The 17,937-nt window shown below is 44.4% G+C and overlaps 2 protein-coding genes across 2 annotated transcripts; both read left to right on the top strand.

Moving 5' to 3' along the window:
• The first annotated feature begins 254 nt into the window (after positions 1-254).
• LOC133921156 (probable fucosyltransferase 7) lies at positions 255-6,710 on the top strand. The gene is made up of 2 exons (XM_062365923.1): positions 255-651; positions 5,119-6,710. Exons 1-2 carry the CDS (start codon positions 411-413, stop codon positions 6,627-6,629), a joined length of 1,752 nt encoding a protein of 583 aa, XP_062221907.1. The 5' UTR covers positions 255-410; the 3' UTR covers positions 6,630-6,710.
• An 8,567-nt stretch (positions 6,711-15,277) lies between these two features.
• Positions 15,278-17,709, top strand: LOC133921158 (uncharacterized). The gene is made up of 2 exons (XM_062365926.1): positions 15,278-15,720; positions 16,178-17,709. Exons 1-2 carry the CDS (start codon positions 15,432-15,434, stop codon positions 16,285-16,287), a joined length of 399 nt encoding a protein of 132 aa, XP_062221910.1. The 5' UTR covers positions 15,278-15,431; the 3' UTR covers positions 16,288-17,709.
• Positions 17,710-17,937: the final 228 nt, after the last annotated feature.

Here is a 17,937-nt window from a genome sequence, read left to right as displayed (position 1 = left end):
CTTCGTGCTGGAATGGCACCGTCGTGCTGGAATGGCACCGTGTATGTGTGTATCCACGCGCACCCGATACACGCTGCACCAGTAGATACCTGCGTGCATGTCACTGTCGCATGCCTCCCGCGGGGAGCGAACGCGCAGTCGCCGAAGGAAGAAGCGGCCGGGCGGACGAGCTGACCAAACAAGCGATCGCCCTAGTTGTGTGTTGTATATACGGTCAGCTTGGACACGTACTCTTACGCTGCTGGCTTGGGCTTGCGGCAACATGCAATCGATCATGATGCAAAGCCGTTGACGGCAAGTAGCGTCTGCAAGGTAGTTAACATATGCCCTAGGTCAGAGCCGCACGCGGGGAGCTAGCAGAGAACCGTGGGTTTCTACGAAGGAGCAGGTACGTACGGTGCGCGGTGCCGATGGACGCGGCGGCGAGGGCGCGAACGCCGCGAGGAGCGCACAAGGTGGCGATCGGCGGCGGGGAGCTTGGACGCGGCGAGAAGGCGTGCCGGTGGCCGGGATGGCGCGCGACGGCGCGAGCGGAGGTGGTCGTGCTCGGGTTCTTGGCCACCTTGGCGTTGCTCGTGGTGATGTTCGGCGGCGGCGCCGGGAGCCAGCCCGCGTTCGCGTCGCCAAGGACCGAGTTCGTGCAAAAGCCAGGTAAAACTGTTCGCCGAACGTGTATGCTCGTTCTTCATTTGGTGGTGCGCACGCATGTAGGATTCATTTATTAGATGTCAACCTAGCTGCAGATCACTGAACCTTTTTCAGTTTTTACCTTTCTCTTTCGTTCTCTTGTATTGATGATGAACATTGACGTTAGAACTTGCACGCTTGAAACTATAGTTTTTTATTTATTTGGAAAAAAAAAATCAAAATTAGGGGTGCAACACAAGAACTTGCAAGCAGGCTGCACATACAAAACCATAGTGTTGATGCGGTTTGTTTTCTTTGGAAAATCTTTGATCCTATCTCGGCATCTCCCATGGAGTAAATGAGAACTGTTTGACATCAATGGGTGCTAGTGGTACAAACTGGTGACCTGTCGTGATTTCGTGTATAGATATGAAAATGATATCCAACCTTTCTCCGTCGTCTGTCCTATTTGTATTTGGGGCTGGCAGTAAGTGTCACGGAAGCAGTTTTGGGCATAGTTATGCCATCACACGTTAGAGCATCTTTAGAAGACTATCAAATCTCACTCTTTATATTTTAATTTAGCTATTTACTTAAAAAATTCTTTGTTCATATTTCTATACACTTTAATAAATTAACCAAATCACACTCTCTATATCCTAATTACCTATATTATATTCGTAACAGCTAGTTTTTTCAAACGGCTAGTTTTTTCTTTTCAACGACTATAATTTCAATGATTAAAATTATAACCCTAACTGACATTTCATCAAACGATTAAAGTGCAAGCAGTAGTATCACATACTAAACACTAAAATTCCTCATATAGCTTATGGTTGCCAATAATTTTATAAATTGTGTGCATTAGTTTAGATCAATATTTATGATTTTTTCTAATTTTTGGGAATTAAATTTATGCCCTAAAAATTCAAGCAAAGTAAAAAACAGTTAAATTTGAGAAATTTTTGTTTAAAATTTGTAAGAGATTTTTAGTTAAAACTAATTAAAATGTTCTCTGTTATTTATTCTATGAGCACAAAAATCAATACAATTTTAGAAGCTCTAGAAGTTCATCAACATATTTAGGAAATAAAATAGAAAATAAACACACACGTATACACATAGCTAGCTAGCTTTCTATGTTCCTCACACTATTCCTGGTTGGACCCATATGTCATTCTCTTCTTCTTCTTCTCCTATCTCATATGCCATGCCGAAGTAGAGCTTTTGCTCCACATGGCCAACAGCCATTGCCGAGCTCCAATCTCTTCGCCCTCCTTTGCTGGAGTGGTGGTGACGTCGAGGAGGAGCGAAAGGTCAGGGACGAGCTAAAGCAATGGCGTGCGTTGGGTCTACAGTGGGAACGCGCCTGCGATGAGGGCTGATCCAGACAAGGTTGATGAGGCCGTGCATGGATGCAGAACCCGTCGAGACGCGGGAATGGGGTGAGGTGGTTAGGGAAACAGAGTAGTGGTTATGTGGCCGGGATGGTGAGTCGAGAAAGTGAGCTATTTTTGCCGATCGAGCGGGACGGGATGGCATGTCTACATGGATGGCTAGCCAAACGACGATTCCGCTAGAGCACTTATGTTCGGACTTCTGATCAAACATAACGATGACGAGCTATTTACATATTTTGCTTGAGATGCTTTTAGACCAGGAGTAGAGGACGAGAATCCCCTAACATCGCGCGCCGTCGCTGACGCTTGAGCTGAGCCCACGCGTCAGCAACGAAATCATCATAACATCAATATTAGGAGATCCGGATTCGGAGTAGAATGGTTGATAACTCGCACCATGGTTAAAGTCAAGAAGTTTGGAAAAACCATTTCACTTACGGCGGAATGAGAAATCCAGATAAATATTCCAAAAACTGTCAGATCACTCCAGTGCGGCACGAAGCCGCTGACGCTGAGTAGGCTCCTATGCCGCTAGCCATTTTAGGATCGAGAACAATGCACAAAAAATCATGCTACTGTCGGTGGTGGTGGTGGTTCTGGACTTCTGGTGAAGCTAGCAACTAGCAAGTCTGTGAGATAGGTTTCAGTTGTACAAGATGATAACTTCCTAGCGGGCTGAAGCTGCAATGTGACATACCATTGGCTTCATTGGTTAATCTGAAGCATTAAGAGACTATTCGCAAAGCAAGGTTTTCATATGAAACATCCCATTTCCTTCGAAAACTGAAAAATTCTACATTCATAGTCATAGACCCTCAATTTTCTTTACTGCTTGGTACAATCTGTAATAACATAATTTCAACATTCAAGTTTCCAAGCTTTCTTTCAGAACTTTTAATTTGGGACCCTTGGAACAAGAGTGGAACACAAATGTTCTGTTTGGTGGCAGGGTTCCGCTGTAGTTTTTTTATTCTCGAATACGAAGAGGGTTACGCTGTAGTGGACTTCATGATCCTAAACGCTGTTCTTCATCTGCATACAGATCGATGCACAAAACTGACAAAAGTCAGAAGCTTGTTTGATAAAACGCAGTAAATTGATCCATGACGTCTTAAGAGACGATAAATTAGGATATTTAAAATTAATTAGTTTAAAAAAATTACATGATAAACTTATATCAATTTCTATCTAAATATACTCTAGATTAATTTAGTGTGTCAACTCTACCGTTCAAAGATTTACAACATATAGCAAATAGTAGCAAATTACTTATAAAGTTAAATATGCAATGATAGATTGCAAGAAGTAAATACAAAAACGTAAAGATGGTAGAGGGAGCAAACTCAGCATAAGAGATATTTATCTTATGGTATCAATGGCATAAACACACTTTTGGTTTATGTTGGAGTAGCCACCTAGGCTATAGCTATCAGACACCACCGGTAACAGCCCTTGAGCCACCTAGACCTCAAGTATTTTCAACTACCAAGCCACCCAAGGCAAAATCTCATCACAAACCTCTTTTCCAGTCACTTGTCATCGTCTTCACTTTGAAGCTTAAGCCACCAAGACAAAGGTCTTCGCGTCTTCGTACAAGAGTCTTATCGCTGCTCCACACCAAATCGGAAGGTCAACAAGTTTTAGCCACCAAGGCCCAAGGTGACGGCGAGTTACCAAGACTAAGTCACCGATGTATCTTTCGTTACAAAAAATCACTCCTTGATCCCTTCTCTAGGCAGCAACACCTAGATACAACTCTCTCTGGATCTATTAGCACTAATCACACTTTAATATTATATTTAATTGCATTGGATGATCAATTTTATTACTTTGATGGCCTTCTCAAGTGTCTATGAGTTTTCTTGGACTCCAGCACCCTCATATGGCCAAGTAGAGGGTGTTTATAGCCTCAACCCTGCAAACTAGCTGTTGCTCTAATGACTCTAACAAACTATGAACACCGAATAATCTGATGTTAACAGCAGTACCAACATCGGATCATCCAGTGTATACAACAGTGAAACTAGCCATTGAAATTTCACTTAAATCCATTTGTGAACACTAGATATTCCGGTGTAAGCTTCAACTCCATCACCGGACCATCAGGTGTGTAGGCCTAGCCTAACCGAGCCACTTCTTCACTATTCAATTATCAGATATGTATACTTCTGATCACCAGACCATCTGGTGTATATAACTTCTCACACATTTGAAAACCTTCTGGGAAATCCTCCGGTGTATTCTTGTCTTCATCGTCGGATCATCCGGTGAGTTCAAAACTCTTCTGCACTGAAAAACTTTCTTTTAGGAAATACTCTGGTGTGCACTTCTTCTTAACACCAGACAACCCGGTATGTTGAACTGCAAAAACTCTTATGAGATAAAATACTCTGATGTGTACATAAATCAGAGCATCGGACTATTCGGTGTGGCCTTTACTTTTTTCTTTGAGTAAAACATTTTACCGAGCACCAGACCCGTTGAGTTATTCTTTCTAAGCACTAGACCATCTGGTGAGTTTATTTTCTTATGAATTCATCCAATTTAACTATTCTTGAGTTCAGTTTCGGTGACTTCTTTATGTATTGCATAAATAAGACCAAAAAGATATATACTTGATAAATATGTTAGTCTTATTGACTATATTATCATTAATCACCAAAATGACATATATATTTTAAAACGGTCAGTGTGGTATTTCTTAAACAGATTCTGTGAGAATATTCTCTGAAGAAAACATTATAAGTCCAAACTGAAACAATTTTGAGGACCCAACTTCACTCGTAAGGGTTAAGACCATGGTGTCGTGAACCACCAAAGTTATGCTAAATGGGCTGAAAATTCGGGCATGAATCACATAATGAGCCCGTTGCTCTAGCGTAAGCCCACCTTGCACAAATCAAAAGGGACTAACTTGATCGGTATAGTTGCTAAAAAAACTGATCGGTATAGTTTGATCCAAGTATTAATCGTACTGGATCGCCGCTAATCCACTTATTAATTGCACTGGCTCTCATATAAAATTGTACGTTACTACCTCGAATGTACTTATTTTTGTGTTACACTAAATAACTTCATCTGTACCGTGCAGTTTCCACAGCATCACATGTCCGTGCAGATGATGCAGGATCGGACGACGATCCCGCGCCGCCGACTCGGCACGACCAAGACCGCCTCTTCGGCGGGCTCCTCTCGCCGGCCTTCGACGAGCAGTCGTGCCGTTCCCGGTACGCGTCGTCTCTCTACCGCCGTCCGTCACTGTTCCGCCCATCCACCCACCTCGTGGAGCGCCTCAGGCGGTACGAGGCCCGGCACAGGCGGTGTGGCCCCGGCGCGCCGCTCTTCAAGGACGCCGTCGAACACCTGCGCTCTGGCCGCAACGCGGTGCAATCGGAGTGCCAGTACGTCGTCTGGACGCCGTTCAACGGACTCGGCAACCGCATGCTCTCGCTCGCGTCCACCTTCCTCTACACGCTCCTCACCAACCGCGTCCTGCTCGTGCACGCACCGCAGGAGTTCGACGGCCTCTTCTGCGAGCCCTTCCCCGGCAGCTCCTGGACACTGCCCGCCGACTTCCCGATCACCGACTTCGCCGGCATTTTCACCATGTGGTCATCGACGAGCTACAAGAACATGCGGCAGGCCGGGGCCATAAGCAGCGACAACCGCAACGTCAGCTCCGAGAGGTTGCCCTCGTACGTGTTCCTGGACCTCATCCAGTCGTTCACCGACGACGCCTTCTGCGAGGCCGACCAGCGCGTTCTCGCCAAGTTCAACTGGATGGTGGTCAAGTCCGATGTGTACTTCGCCACCATGCTCTTCCTCATCCCGGCCTACGAGAGCGAGCTCGCGAGGCTGTTCCCGGAGAAGGAGGCCGTGTTTCACCACCTCGCCCGGTACCTCTTCCACCCGTCCAACGACGTGTGGGGCATCGTGCGCAGGTTCTACGAGGCCTACCTCGCCAGGGCCGACGAGCGCGTCGGCCTCCAGGTGCGAGTCTTCCCTGAGATGCCTATACCGTTCGAGAACATGTACGGACAGATTGTCCGGTGCTCGGAGCAGGAGGGCTTGCTACCGAAGGTGGTGCAGAAGAACGACGCGGCGAATAACCACTCGTCCGCCGTGGCCTCGGAGAGTAGGAAGAAGCTCACTTCGGTACTTGTGACGTCGCTGTTCTCGGACTACTACGAACGCATCCGTGGCGTGTACTACACGAACCCGACGGCGAGCGGGGATTACGTGGAGGTGCACCAGCCGAGCCACGACAGGGAGCAGCACACGGAGGCGCGTGGCCACAACCAGAGGGCTTTGGCCGAGATATATTTGCTGAGCTTCTGCGACCGCATCGTGACGACTGCGGTGTCGACGTTTGGGTACGTCGCCCACGGGCTGGCCGGCGTGCGTCCGTGGGTGCTGCTGCGGCCACCGTCGCCGGAGGCCCCTGCTGATCCGGCGTGCGTCCGATCGGAGACAGTCGAACCCTGTCTTCAGGCGCCGCCGAGACGGAAGTGCGGTGCAGACGAAGGGACTGACATGGGGGCTATGGTGCCTTATGTCCGGCATTGTGAGGACGTACGCGAAGGTCTCAAGCTGTTCGGTTAGCATGTGAATTACTTCTTGTAAATGTGTAACTGATTGAATTTGTGAGAATATACAAACATCAATAAGTTATCATGACTAGCATGGTAGCACGCACAATTGCGTGGCTACTATCATCCAACTATGCATATACCACAAATTTGTGCTTTGGCATACCATCACTATTCATTCTGCCACCATTACGCTTGCTATAGATATAATTTGAACCTGGACCAACTATAACAATGTTTTTATCTGTTCGGACATTATCCTCATCTTTTGTTCTATTTCATATAGATTCTGCTCTAAAGGTATTTATTCTCATTTTTCTTTGTTATTCAAATCGAATAACTTTTGTTTGGTTTGGAGGTTACGGTCCATCGTATATGTAGTCTGCAGACTAAATCTTTCCCTATCACCTTCTTAACACCACGACCTTAAGCTACATAGTTCAGCTCAATGTAGCGTAGCTCGTACCCTCATGTACCGTTTGACTCATTTATGGATCAATGGCTTTGTCAACGTTCTTTGTTGCTAACATAGGTTATAGTTTCACCATCAGCGATATGTGGGTAGCTACGTCTTGCTCTGTCTCTGACTGATACTGCGACATTAAGCTACAAGATCCAAACCCAATGCAACTACATATGTATCCTCCCATACATATGATGTTGGTGGTCATACGGGTCAATAGGCTTCTCTTTCATTGCATTAGCATCGGTCATTTGCCATTGAATACGCGGCCGGAGCTCTCCCGGTTCAACACCAATCGAACCGCGAGGCTGTCTACGTCGTTCAAGAGGAAGAGATGATAGGTAATATTTTTTATACGAGCGGACACTTGCTTTTTTTTTTCCAATGAGATGAGCATTGGGGGGGGGGGGGGCAAGTACCTCCGTTCCACCTGGTGGAGTCACCCTGTTAAGTGTTTACTCCAGGGGATTTAGACCCCAATGACCCCAGGCATGCTTGCCCGTCGCCCAACTTTCAACAAACTTGTTCAAATTTCAACACAAAGTTTTAACTCGGAGCAAGACCTTTGTCCTTTGACTTGGGAAAACAACAAGATTCAATTTGGATACAAACTTTCAACTTGGGAGTTTGGACATTCAACTGAAAATCAACCTGTTCCATTTTATACAACAAACCGTTGCAATCTGAAAACGTTGCTGAAGTTTACAGGGGGCAATGAAAAATGATCTCGTGTTAGCCTTGTCTGTGAGCATCCCTATATTTTCATCCTGCATATGCCATCGAAAATATTGTGGCATGAATGATAATTGTACATGTACATACCTGTAGACCCGATGCTTCACTATTGTTATTACTTACCCTATCCGTTTTAAAACATAAGGCGTATTAGAATTAAAAAAAATCAAATTTTATAAATTTTAATCAATAGTTAGTCAAACTATGCGTATATTTAGTATTCAAAAGATATATGGATAGATTTGTATTTCATATATCTTTTACTAAGATATTAGTTTCGTAGCAATTGATAATATATTATAAGAAAAAATAATAGTCAAAGTATATTTTAAAAGACTTTCTCAAATCTTAATATTCTCTATAAAAAGAAATGGAGGGGATATTACTTAACTAATTGTTACCGACCATGACATTTTTCATTGCCCCCTGTAAGCTTCAGCAACGTTTTCAGATTGCAACGGTTTGGTGTATAAAATGAAACAGATTGATTTTCAGTTGAATGTCCAAACTCCCAGTTGTAAGTCTGTATACAAATTGAATCTTGTTGTTTGCCCAACTCAAAGGACAAAGATCTTGCTCCAACTTTGTGTTGAAATTTGAACAAGTTTGTTGAAAGTTGGGCGATGGGCAAGCATGGCTGGGGTCATTTGGGTCCAAATCCCGTGGAGTTAACAGGGTGACACCACCGGGTGGAGTTGCACTATCCCAGCCGCCCCATTTGCGCCCTTGACCCAGATTATTCCACATGACCACCACCACTCCACTCAGCAGCCGTGGCGTCGTGAGCGTGCCCTCGGCGCTGACTGAGACGGCGACCAGGTCGGTCCTGAGATTTTTAGTGGTCTGAGATGAAACAAAAACAGGGTCTATTGAACATAAACATTAAAATATGTATATATTAATTGTAAAGATAATATTTTGATAGAGTTCGTGAGTATTTACAATAAACTGGAATAACTTGAAATGCGTCTGTTACAATAAACTATAACAATTTGGAATGTGTCCGATCAGACATATTACAGGTTGTTCCAACTAACGATCAGATGTATTCCAAGTTACCTCAACTTATCATAAATGTTTGCGTGAACAAAATTATCGTAAATGCTCGTGGGAACAAAATTACGAGAAATCAGAGTAGCTAGGTGGAGATACTCACTCGATCAGTTGTATCTGCATGCTTATGTACAACTTGCTACGTGCAGCTCTAGTTACTCAACATTATATGCAGCAGGTAGCTTGTAGCCATGGTATGCCTTTAGAGCTATTTGCTTGTAGGTGCCAGCACCACGGCACAAACGCTGCACTGGTAGGAAGCTGCTTATTACTAAATGGTTGGGTTCAACTGCTGGTGGTCGACCTGCTGTGTGCTTCTGTGATTGGTAGTGTGAACGGTCGGGTTTTGTGACGGCGATGATTGGGCACACACGGGAGCCACCCCTCGTACCATGCAACAGAGCTAGACCCATCGATCGCCAGAGCAGCGGGGACTTTTTCATATTTCAAATGTGCGATCTCAGCAAGAGTCAGATACATTCGAGGTGGAGTAGAAACTATAGAGGAGAAAAATCAGCGATAAAAACTCATATGACAATGGCTGATGCCTGTCCTCGATCAAAGCTGCGAGCATATGGAACGTCTTGGAGTCGTGGTTCCGCAGAACGTAGAAAACTAGACAATCTGGATGGAAGAAAACACGAAACATGCAAATAGCCAAATAGCCTAGGCATGCAGGTAGATCACTTGATTTTTTATGGACCGAAAGAACTAGACCACTTGCGTCATATTATGTGGACTATTAGGCCTTCCTGCTATTTTATGCCTAGTTTTATCTGTTGTCGTACGAATTGTTAGGCATATATACTATACACAGGTATATGAAGTGTGACCCTTCGGTTTTGAGGGCCTGGGGCGGCCGCCCCGCTCGACCCCCCTTAGGGCCAACCTTGACGACAACATGTCGCTTAGGTTTGGCCGCCGCCGAAGCCGTAGTAGCCGCTGGTGCCCCCAGCCAGGCCAGTGACCCCGTAGCCTAGGAAATAGCTAGTGTTTTGGTGTTTAACTTTCATCGATTTTGAAGTAGAGCTGTGCAAACGTGCAAATGCTAGCAAACAAAGAATGGGGGGGGGGGGAGTGAATGTGCTGGCAAATTGGCAGCGTTGGGGTCACCATCAAGGACCCCTTTATCCTCCATCAATCGAAATCCGAAGGTCATTAGGATCAAAACCCTTTCGAAGCCCGAGCTTCAGAGTCACCATGGAGACCTAAGCCTTTGAAGTCCGTTAACCCCTGGAGGCTTGGGGGAGCTATGCCCCCCCCCCCCTAATATGACCAGAGAGAAAGGGACTCATTGGCCACGTGGTATCTAACACGAAGTGATCGGTATTTAATGCTGATGTAATTAGCGTTGACCTGACACACTGGGCAGGACCGACGCCACAACAGACGTCCAGCCAAGTATTATGGCCGTGTGGCCGTTTGTCGTAACCATCACTGCCACTTGCCTTAACAATGTTTTATAAGGCTGGCCCTAGGCTCTGGTTGTATAGTGACGACTTGTCTCTCTATCAATCCCGTAAGAGTATATTTATATAGTTACACTCTGAATGACAATATAAACACTGACCTATAGCCACCACACCAAGTGATAGATTTTTCATCGCACAAAGCATTCTTTTTCTCTCCACTTCTTCTTCAAGCTTGAGAACTCCAATAGTTTATCTCTCATCATACTTTGTTCGTGGAAGGCTTTTTCTTTCACCAAAAGACAGTGACAGGAATGTGCGATGCTAGAATTGCCACTCAGTTCCATTCTTGTTCTGGAACATTATTTTGTATTGTTGGTAGAACATTATAACAAGTATTTCAGATCTGCAGCAAACTCGACATGATGTTTATATTGCAGAGGCTCAACATTGGTGTTTGGATTAGAGCTGGTGCAACATTGTTCATCTCTACTCGCACGTTTGTTACACATGGCTAGCTTGGAATTGATCCCTTTGGAGTTTGAACAACGAAAGGCATGAAGATTTGAGGAAGAGGAGCGACGTCAATTTTATCAGATGCTTTTGCGGTGGGGGGGGGGGATATAATTGTTTTCGGGGAGAAAGCTCTAAAGAGAGCAGCATCTTTCCCTCCAAAATTCGCCAGCTTACGTAATCAGGGAACTGGGCCATGTGGAATAATCTGGGCCATGGGAGCAAGTGGAGGGCTGATTTGGTGCAACTCGATTTTTTATATATTTTATTTCTTTAATATTTTTAAGAATACACGACCATTTTAAAAAATAGCGGTCTAACCTATCATTGCCTGTTCAACGGCCGAGAACAAGGTCTCGCTCATTAAACAAGAGAGATCTTATGGGCCCCAACGGTCAGTGAATTAAATAACGAGCAAGATCTTGTCGAGCCATTCTATGATGTCACATATAGGTAGAGGAAATTGGACAGATGAAAGAAGATGGGAGATTAGTAAGACGGTGCATGAAATCACATGGAAAGTGTCACATGAGTGATATATGTCGCTATATCGGTGGTTACTTGTACGGTCCATGTCAAGGTTTGTTGTGCTGGTAGTTGACACACATAAAAAGCGTAAGTCATATGTGTAGGAGATGTTCTGTGACTCGCGAAGCCTTTAAGGGTCGTCACATAAGCACATCGATGGTTTAACCTACTAGGGGATGAAAATCCCCTAATGTTTTTGGGTGGTTTGGTGTTACTGAGGAAGACATTACAGTTGAGAGAGCTATGAAATGAGTGATGTATCAAGGATGAGGGTGGGATTATTTACAGTGGCTGAGGTTGGGGTATGTACTGAGTGCATGAGTTTGTATGGGGGCTTGCTTAGTGTGCTTATTTCATTCTACAAAAGTTCAGCAATAAGTTATTGTTGCCTCTGCATATAGGGTAGGGAATACTATGAAAACAATAGGTTTAGAAGAAATGTATTGGTATAATGATAAAACCCAACCATTTCATTGAACAAAGTAAAGTACATCATAATTAAGAGTCATCATAAACATTCATTGTCTGTCTGTGGGTATAGTACATAAGGCAATATGCACTGACTTGTACACATTCTACAACAAGTTACAACGACATGTAGTACTCCATCGCTATGGTGGTTAAGGCTGTGTTAGAGCATTCCTGTGTTCGGCGCCGATCTAGTTCCCCTCTAAGCGCGTGGCTTGGGGATTATCATTGGCGCTTGAAACACGGGAGCCTCCGCTGCCTCCCGTTACATGAACTGTCATGCAAACTTCCCGTTGAGCATTGAGCCTCAGAGGCTTCGGACTCTTATTCAGTGTCCTATACCTAGAGCACACCAGGATCATCTGGGATGTATCCCATGATGAATACCTCATGGTGATTGGGGTCCTTAGAACGGGACTCAGTGGTTGTCATGGATCTGACCATGGGTAGCCCAATCTAATCTCTGGCACTTACTAAAACACAGAAACACACCCCCTGCATGGCGCATTAATTGTCGAGGGTTAGTCCCTGACAACGATTCTAGGGTGTACCGACCGATGGGCGCGTGAACAATGCTTGAGGTGTGCGTATGTTTTTGATAAACTCAAGAACACAAGGGTTATCCAGGTTCAGGCCTCCCGAAGGATAACATCCCTACGTTATGTGTATTTTGTTATCAGTATTTGTGAACTGGTTCCGATGAGTCCTCCTAATGCTAGACCCATTCTCCTCTTTATATACAAGAGAATGATAATTTACAAGTGAGTCCTTTTGCACTGACCCATACCTAGCTAAATATACTTTTCTCAGGCCATCATCACGTGGAGCGTGCATGCTGCACCTTGCGCCTGTGGTACTGTGGGGTCCGTCTCATCCTCTTGGATATCTCCACTCTTACCTTACCTCGACAGCCCTGCATGTCCCCTCGTTGTGCGTCGCAAGCTCATCTATCAAGCTGTTCTGTCCTAGCTTTCTGTGAGTCCGCCTGCAAACTCTTCACTTGCCTGATCGTTCTGTAGACTATGTCTCATCTGTCGCGTGGCGCTAAGTCGATCCGCAACATATTACTCCCATAGAAATTAATGCTATGGGATGGGACAATGTCCATCTGTGCCAGCCACGACTTTATTCGATCGAGGAGATGCCTCGGGAAGGAAAACACGTGAGTAGATATCAATAAATACGATTAGACAGATTAGGCATGTACGTCCTGTGACCAGCAAGGGCTGGTCGTGGGATCACATTATATCACAAGGAGGCTGATCGTGCAAGCCTTACGCTAGTCATGCGAGCCTTGATCTGGTCGCGCGATGGGCCAAGGTTCAAAAAATATCCCCCGCGGTCGGCGTATCCCTTATGGGGTCTGTTAGCTAGGATGCCCCCTTACTAAATACTCTGACAATGTTCATTGTCCATGTTGGATAATTGTGACCATCAAGTGCGAGTTCGTTGAACTTTTTGCCAACCATTGTATGCTACATGGATTTGATCATAGATTTGATTTATTTACTGTAGGTAAATTAAAAATCATTATGATAATATTGCAGTATGATGCAAAATTTGTAAAGTCAAGTTGAGACTTTAAGTATATAGTGTAGACCTCAAATTATGTAGTTAACACGTTGAAGATAATCACTAAATATGTTGTAGATCTCACAATAGTAGGAGGCATAATATGACATTTGCCAGTAGATGTTTATATTCCTATTACCTTGTGTTATGCTAAGTACAATATTTGAAAAAACACGTTAAAGGTAATCATTAAGTCAAGATGATAAAATGTAGACTTCACAGTAATGGTGGATAATTTGTAAATATGGAGTTGACATCATTGTTCCATTACCTTGTATTTTGCAAAATTTAAATAGAGGTAATCATTAAAATAGTGTATACCTCAAATATAATAATTTAACCCTTTGACGGTAGTCACCAAAAATGGTCTAGACCGTATAGTAATGGTTTAATGCTTTGATGATAGTCAAAGAAAAAATAGTGTAGATCGCATAGTAGTTGCGAACCAAAAATGGTCTAGACCGTATAGTAATGGTTTAATACTTTGATGATAGTCAAAGAAAAAATAGTGTAGATCGCACAGCAGTTGCGCGAGTAATTCTCTGTTATGAATATAATATGCAAATATTACAATAAATTTCATAACATCCACGATCTTATGTTATATAGATATTAGTTGAGGTAGTCACATAAAATTTTACATTTTAATTCTACTTAATTAAGCACTTTTAGGCTTAGTTAAGGTGAATTAATATTTTATTTTGTAAGAAAATAATCTTAATTGCAAAAAAACATGATCGTTAACATAATTGTATGTTATAGGGATTTTATGGAGTAAACACATTGAATATTACATAATTTTCCAAAAAACAGGGTCTGGAACCTAAAATTATAATAGTAACAACATAATGTGCAATTACTGTAAATCCCAGGGGGCGAAGCATAACAAGTACTTAATTAAACAATACTGATTTTTGGACTATTTTGTAATATCCCAAAACAGGGCCTTTTATGCAAAATAGCCCGAGGCTCGGTTACTGGCCTATGAGCCCATTCAACTTGGGCATGGGGTTGTTGGCATTTTGACCGGCCCAGTCAGGATGCGACGATTAGGGTTACCGCTCCCGGCATAGAGTGGCCTCGCCTTGCCCTGTCGGCGGCCTACCAAACGTGGCGGTCCTCTGCCAACGCCTATCCCCCTCTCGTGGCTGGGCGTTGCCAGAGGGCGAAGGGTCACCGCTGGGAGGCACCGGCCTCCGTCACCATGGAGTTGTCGCCTGCGGAGGGCCGAACCGCCGACCGCCTCTGTGGAGGCTACATACGCCTGTGGGAGAGGGCGGGAGTGGCAGGTAGCCACCATGAAGATGACCGTGCGTTGCCGAAAAGCGGAGGGGTAGGCGTCACCTTGGGGAGGCTAGCTGCCATTGGATTTGTCGTGTAGACGACGCTAGAGGGCTAATGGGTGTAGCCATGGAGCCGTCGTCGGTCGAGAGCCGTACAAGTTGGGCGTTGTCGTCCTGTGCACCGCCGTTTGGGCTAGCCGCACAAGGAGATGGCATCTTGCACTGCTGTTGATGTGGATCTCGGAGGAGACGGTGTGGGGCAGCCCATCTGAGGAGCGCACGATGGCGCTCGTAGTGAAGGTGTCAGTGTGGTCGGTGAGGACCAGACAGAGGAAGAACGAGATATCATTCTTCTCTAGTGCCATGATCAAGGTATGGACATCTGCAATCAGAAGCTGCTTTGATCCTAACCATGTGTCAAGGCCTTATAGCCTCGGTTCTTGATTGCTTCTGACCGATTATTGATTGTCCATTCCAGGGACATCTCTTCTAAACATATGTCTATTGCTGAAAAGATACGAATAACTATAGATATTGGTCATAATGATTCGTAACACTAGATATGAATCCGTCTTCGGTCGTGCACGACCATTTTAAGTCCGACCGTGCCAAGTCCTCAAACGATGCCACACTTCTCCGAACTTGCCAAGTCCTCAAACCACGCGGTTTGTGGCCGCACTACTTTGACCACTAGCTCCGTCTTTCGGAGCAGAAAAGCGCAGAGCATACGACCGAGCGAGCGACATCGAAGAGAGCGTATCTGAGACGTGTACGTTAGTTAGCCCGCCGTCATGGGGAGACCAAGCAACAGCCACGGGAGCGGCGGCGTGGCTGGCGACGAGGAGCGGCAGCCTCTGCGCGGCGGCCTGGAGACGGAGAGGGCGCCGGCGCCAGCCAACCACAGCGTGGAGCAGCTGGAGGCGAGGCGGGGCAGCAGATTCTGGCGCGCGTCCGTGCGCGGCGTGCTGGTGCTATGCTTGCTGACGGTCCCGGCGGTGCTTCTCCTGCTGAGGTGGCAGGCCGCCTCCTCGCCGCAGTGGGTCTTCGAGGCCGAACCCCCCGAGGAGGACGACGACCAAGGTACGCATACTCGTACGTTCTTGCATAGACACTCCGTATGTTCTTTCATCGACACAAGAATTCTGTGGACAAAGCCTAACGATCAGTAGTTCGTACTCTAATTTCCAAAAAAAATAAAAAATTCAACACTCCGTATTTTAAAATAAAAAATCCTTCCAAAACAGTTTTAACCTTTAATTTCTCTTATAATGTATTATCAATTACTGCAAAATTAACATTATATTAAAACATTTCGAAATATGAATTTAATAATACAACTTTTGTTAACAGTATATATAATTCAATCAAAACTTACAAAGTTTAGCTTTTTCAAATAAATCCGTCTTTCATAATGAAATAGACGGAGGGGGTAGTTCGTAAATGCTGCAGTGATCGCCGGCTAACGGATCATCATCCTTAGCTCAGCCGATTAAATTCTTCTTTTTATGGATGTATGACCGGTGGCACACGAACGTAGAATTTGCACGCGTGGTCTGGTGCGACAGCGGTGGCTTTTGCGGTTCAAAGAGACAACAGCAGAGCGATAAGCACGATGCTTCGTCGCCTTCACCTGCCACCGATCGATAGGCGACAGGCAGGAAAGCTTGAACGGATCGAAGATTTGAAGCTTTCTTGGGAGAATCGTCGGAGCGGTGTGGAAGGAGATTAGAGGACTTTTGTTTGGTAGAGCTCATTTGTTGGGAGTGATTTTATGTGAAAAATAATTTTGTGGTTCAAAATAATTCTTTAAAATAAATTTAATAGAGAGTGATTTTGTAAGAAAAATAAATCAGGAAAAACTGTTTTTTCAGCTCTAAACATCTGATCTATTTTTAAAAAAATATTCTTACAAAATCAATTTAGAAACTAAACACTGGAAATTAGGGAATTTTATTCTGAGTAGTTTATCTAACTCGGAGTGGAGCTTTGCATGGTCGGAATTTTATTCTGATTAGTTTATCTAACTCGGAGTGAAGCTTTGCATGATTGGTTGCTCACACCAGTCGTTGTCATGCATAATCCCATGCCAGAGAAGCACTGAACCACTAGCACTAGTCCACTGGTAAATTACAAAGTAGTTTCGTTTTAAGAAAATTCAATTGCAAAGTCATACGCAAATTTAGAGATGGTTAATTAGCCACCGGGCAGTTAAGTTGAGTGTGTTGGTCACAGAAAATCTGAACATGGGCGGCCGGCCGGCATGCGGCGTCTTCCAAGTCAGTACTACTGGCCAGCGGCTCATCGCACCAAAGCGAGGTGGAGCCCATGGCATGGAATAGAATGGTGTTCTCAGTGGGTTACAGATCAAACAAAATTGACGTTTTCTTTTCCTGTTCCTGGGCAAAAGACAGCAGGACGGTGACCTAAAAAAAAAAAAAGCAAAACCTGACAAAGACGACCGTTTGGAAACCGTTGGAACCCGTCAGTAAATTTTAGATTTTCTTAACCTGTTTAATCCTTTTTGGTTTAGTTTGGGAGCAACCTAACCAAACTTGCTACCGAATTCGGTCTTTAGCTGTGACCACTCGAAAAGTCTCAACCACTGACGTTCACAAAACAGTCACCCAAAAATGGATCCATGCAAATCTTAGCTAGAGGTTTCAATGCAAAGGCCATATGTGTCGTATGGAACGATCATCCTTGGAATGCGACAGCGGACATCACCGTCGTGGAAACCGGTAGCACCACCGACGAAGTTTCCTGCGGTTCCTCCGTCTTCCCCTCGTGCAGTGGATTTGGCAAAGAGCCGCGGCAGGCGGCACGATGTCCCCTGTCCGCCTGAGCGGGGCTGCCTCATTTATGCAACTGGGGCAGTGAGCGGAGACGATTGAAAACTCCAGGATGCATTTGGTTTTCTACACGAAGATCTGCAGAACTGTATCATATAAACAATTTGAGATGGGTAGACTGAGCGAGTAATCAACCCGTTTCCCAAGCAAAGTCTCGTGGAACCGAAATTATATTTATTAAAAAAATATATTTAATCGCTCGTATCATAATATGTTTGGTTCTCTATATAAAGATTCACAAAACTCTATCAACTTGAGATATGATAGATCGAGCGAAGTTATATTTATTTTTTAAAAAATAGTGTTTTGTTACTCATATCTATTTAGATTGATTAAGCTAAATTTATATTTGATTGATTGAATCTAAGTTTGCATAAGCAAAATTGAGATTTTATTTAATTATTTACATAAATATGATTTTATGACACTAACAAATAAACTCACTTAT

This window comes from Phragmites australis, chromosome 6 (assembly GCF_958298935.1).
Source record: "Phragmites australis chromosome 6, lpPhrAust1.1, whole genome shotgun sequence".
Taxonomy (NCBI): domain Eukaryota; kingdom Viridiplantae; phylum Streptophyta; class Magnoliopsida; order Poales; family Poaceae; genus Phragmites; species Phragmites australis.
This window is presented reverse-complemented; position numbering and strand designations above follow the sequence as displayed.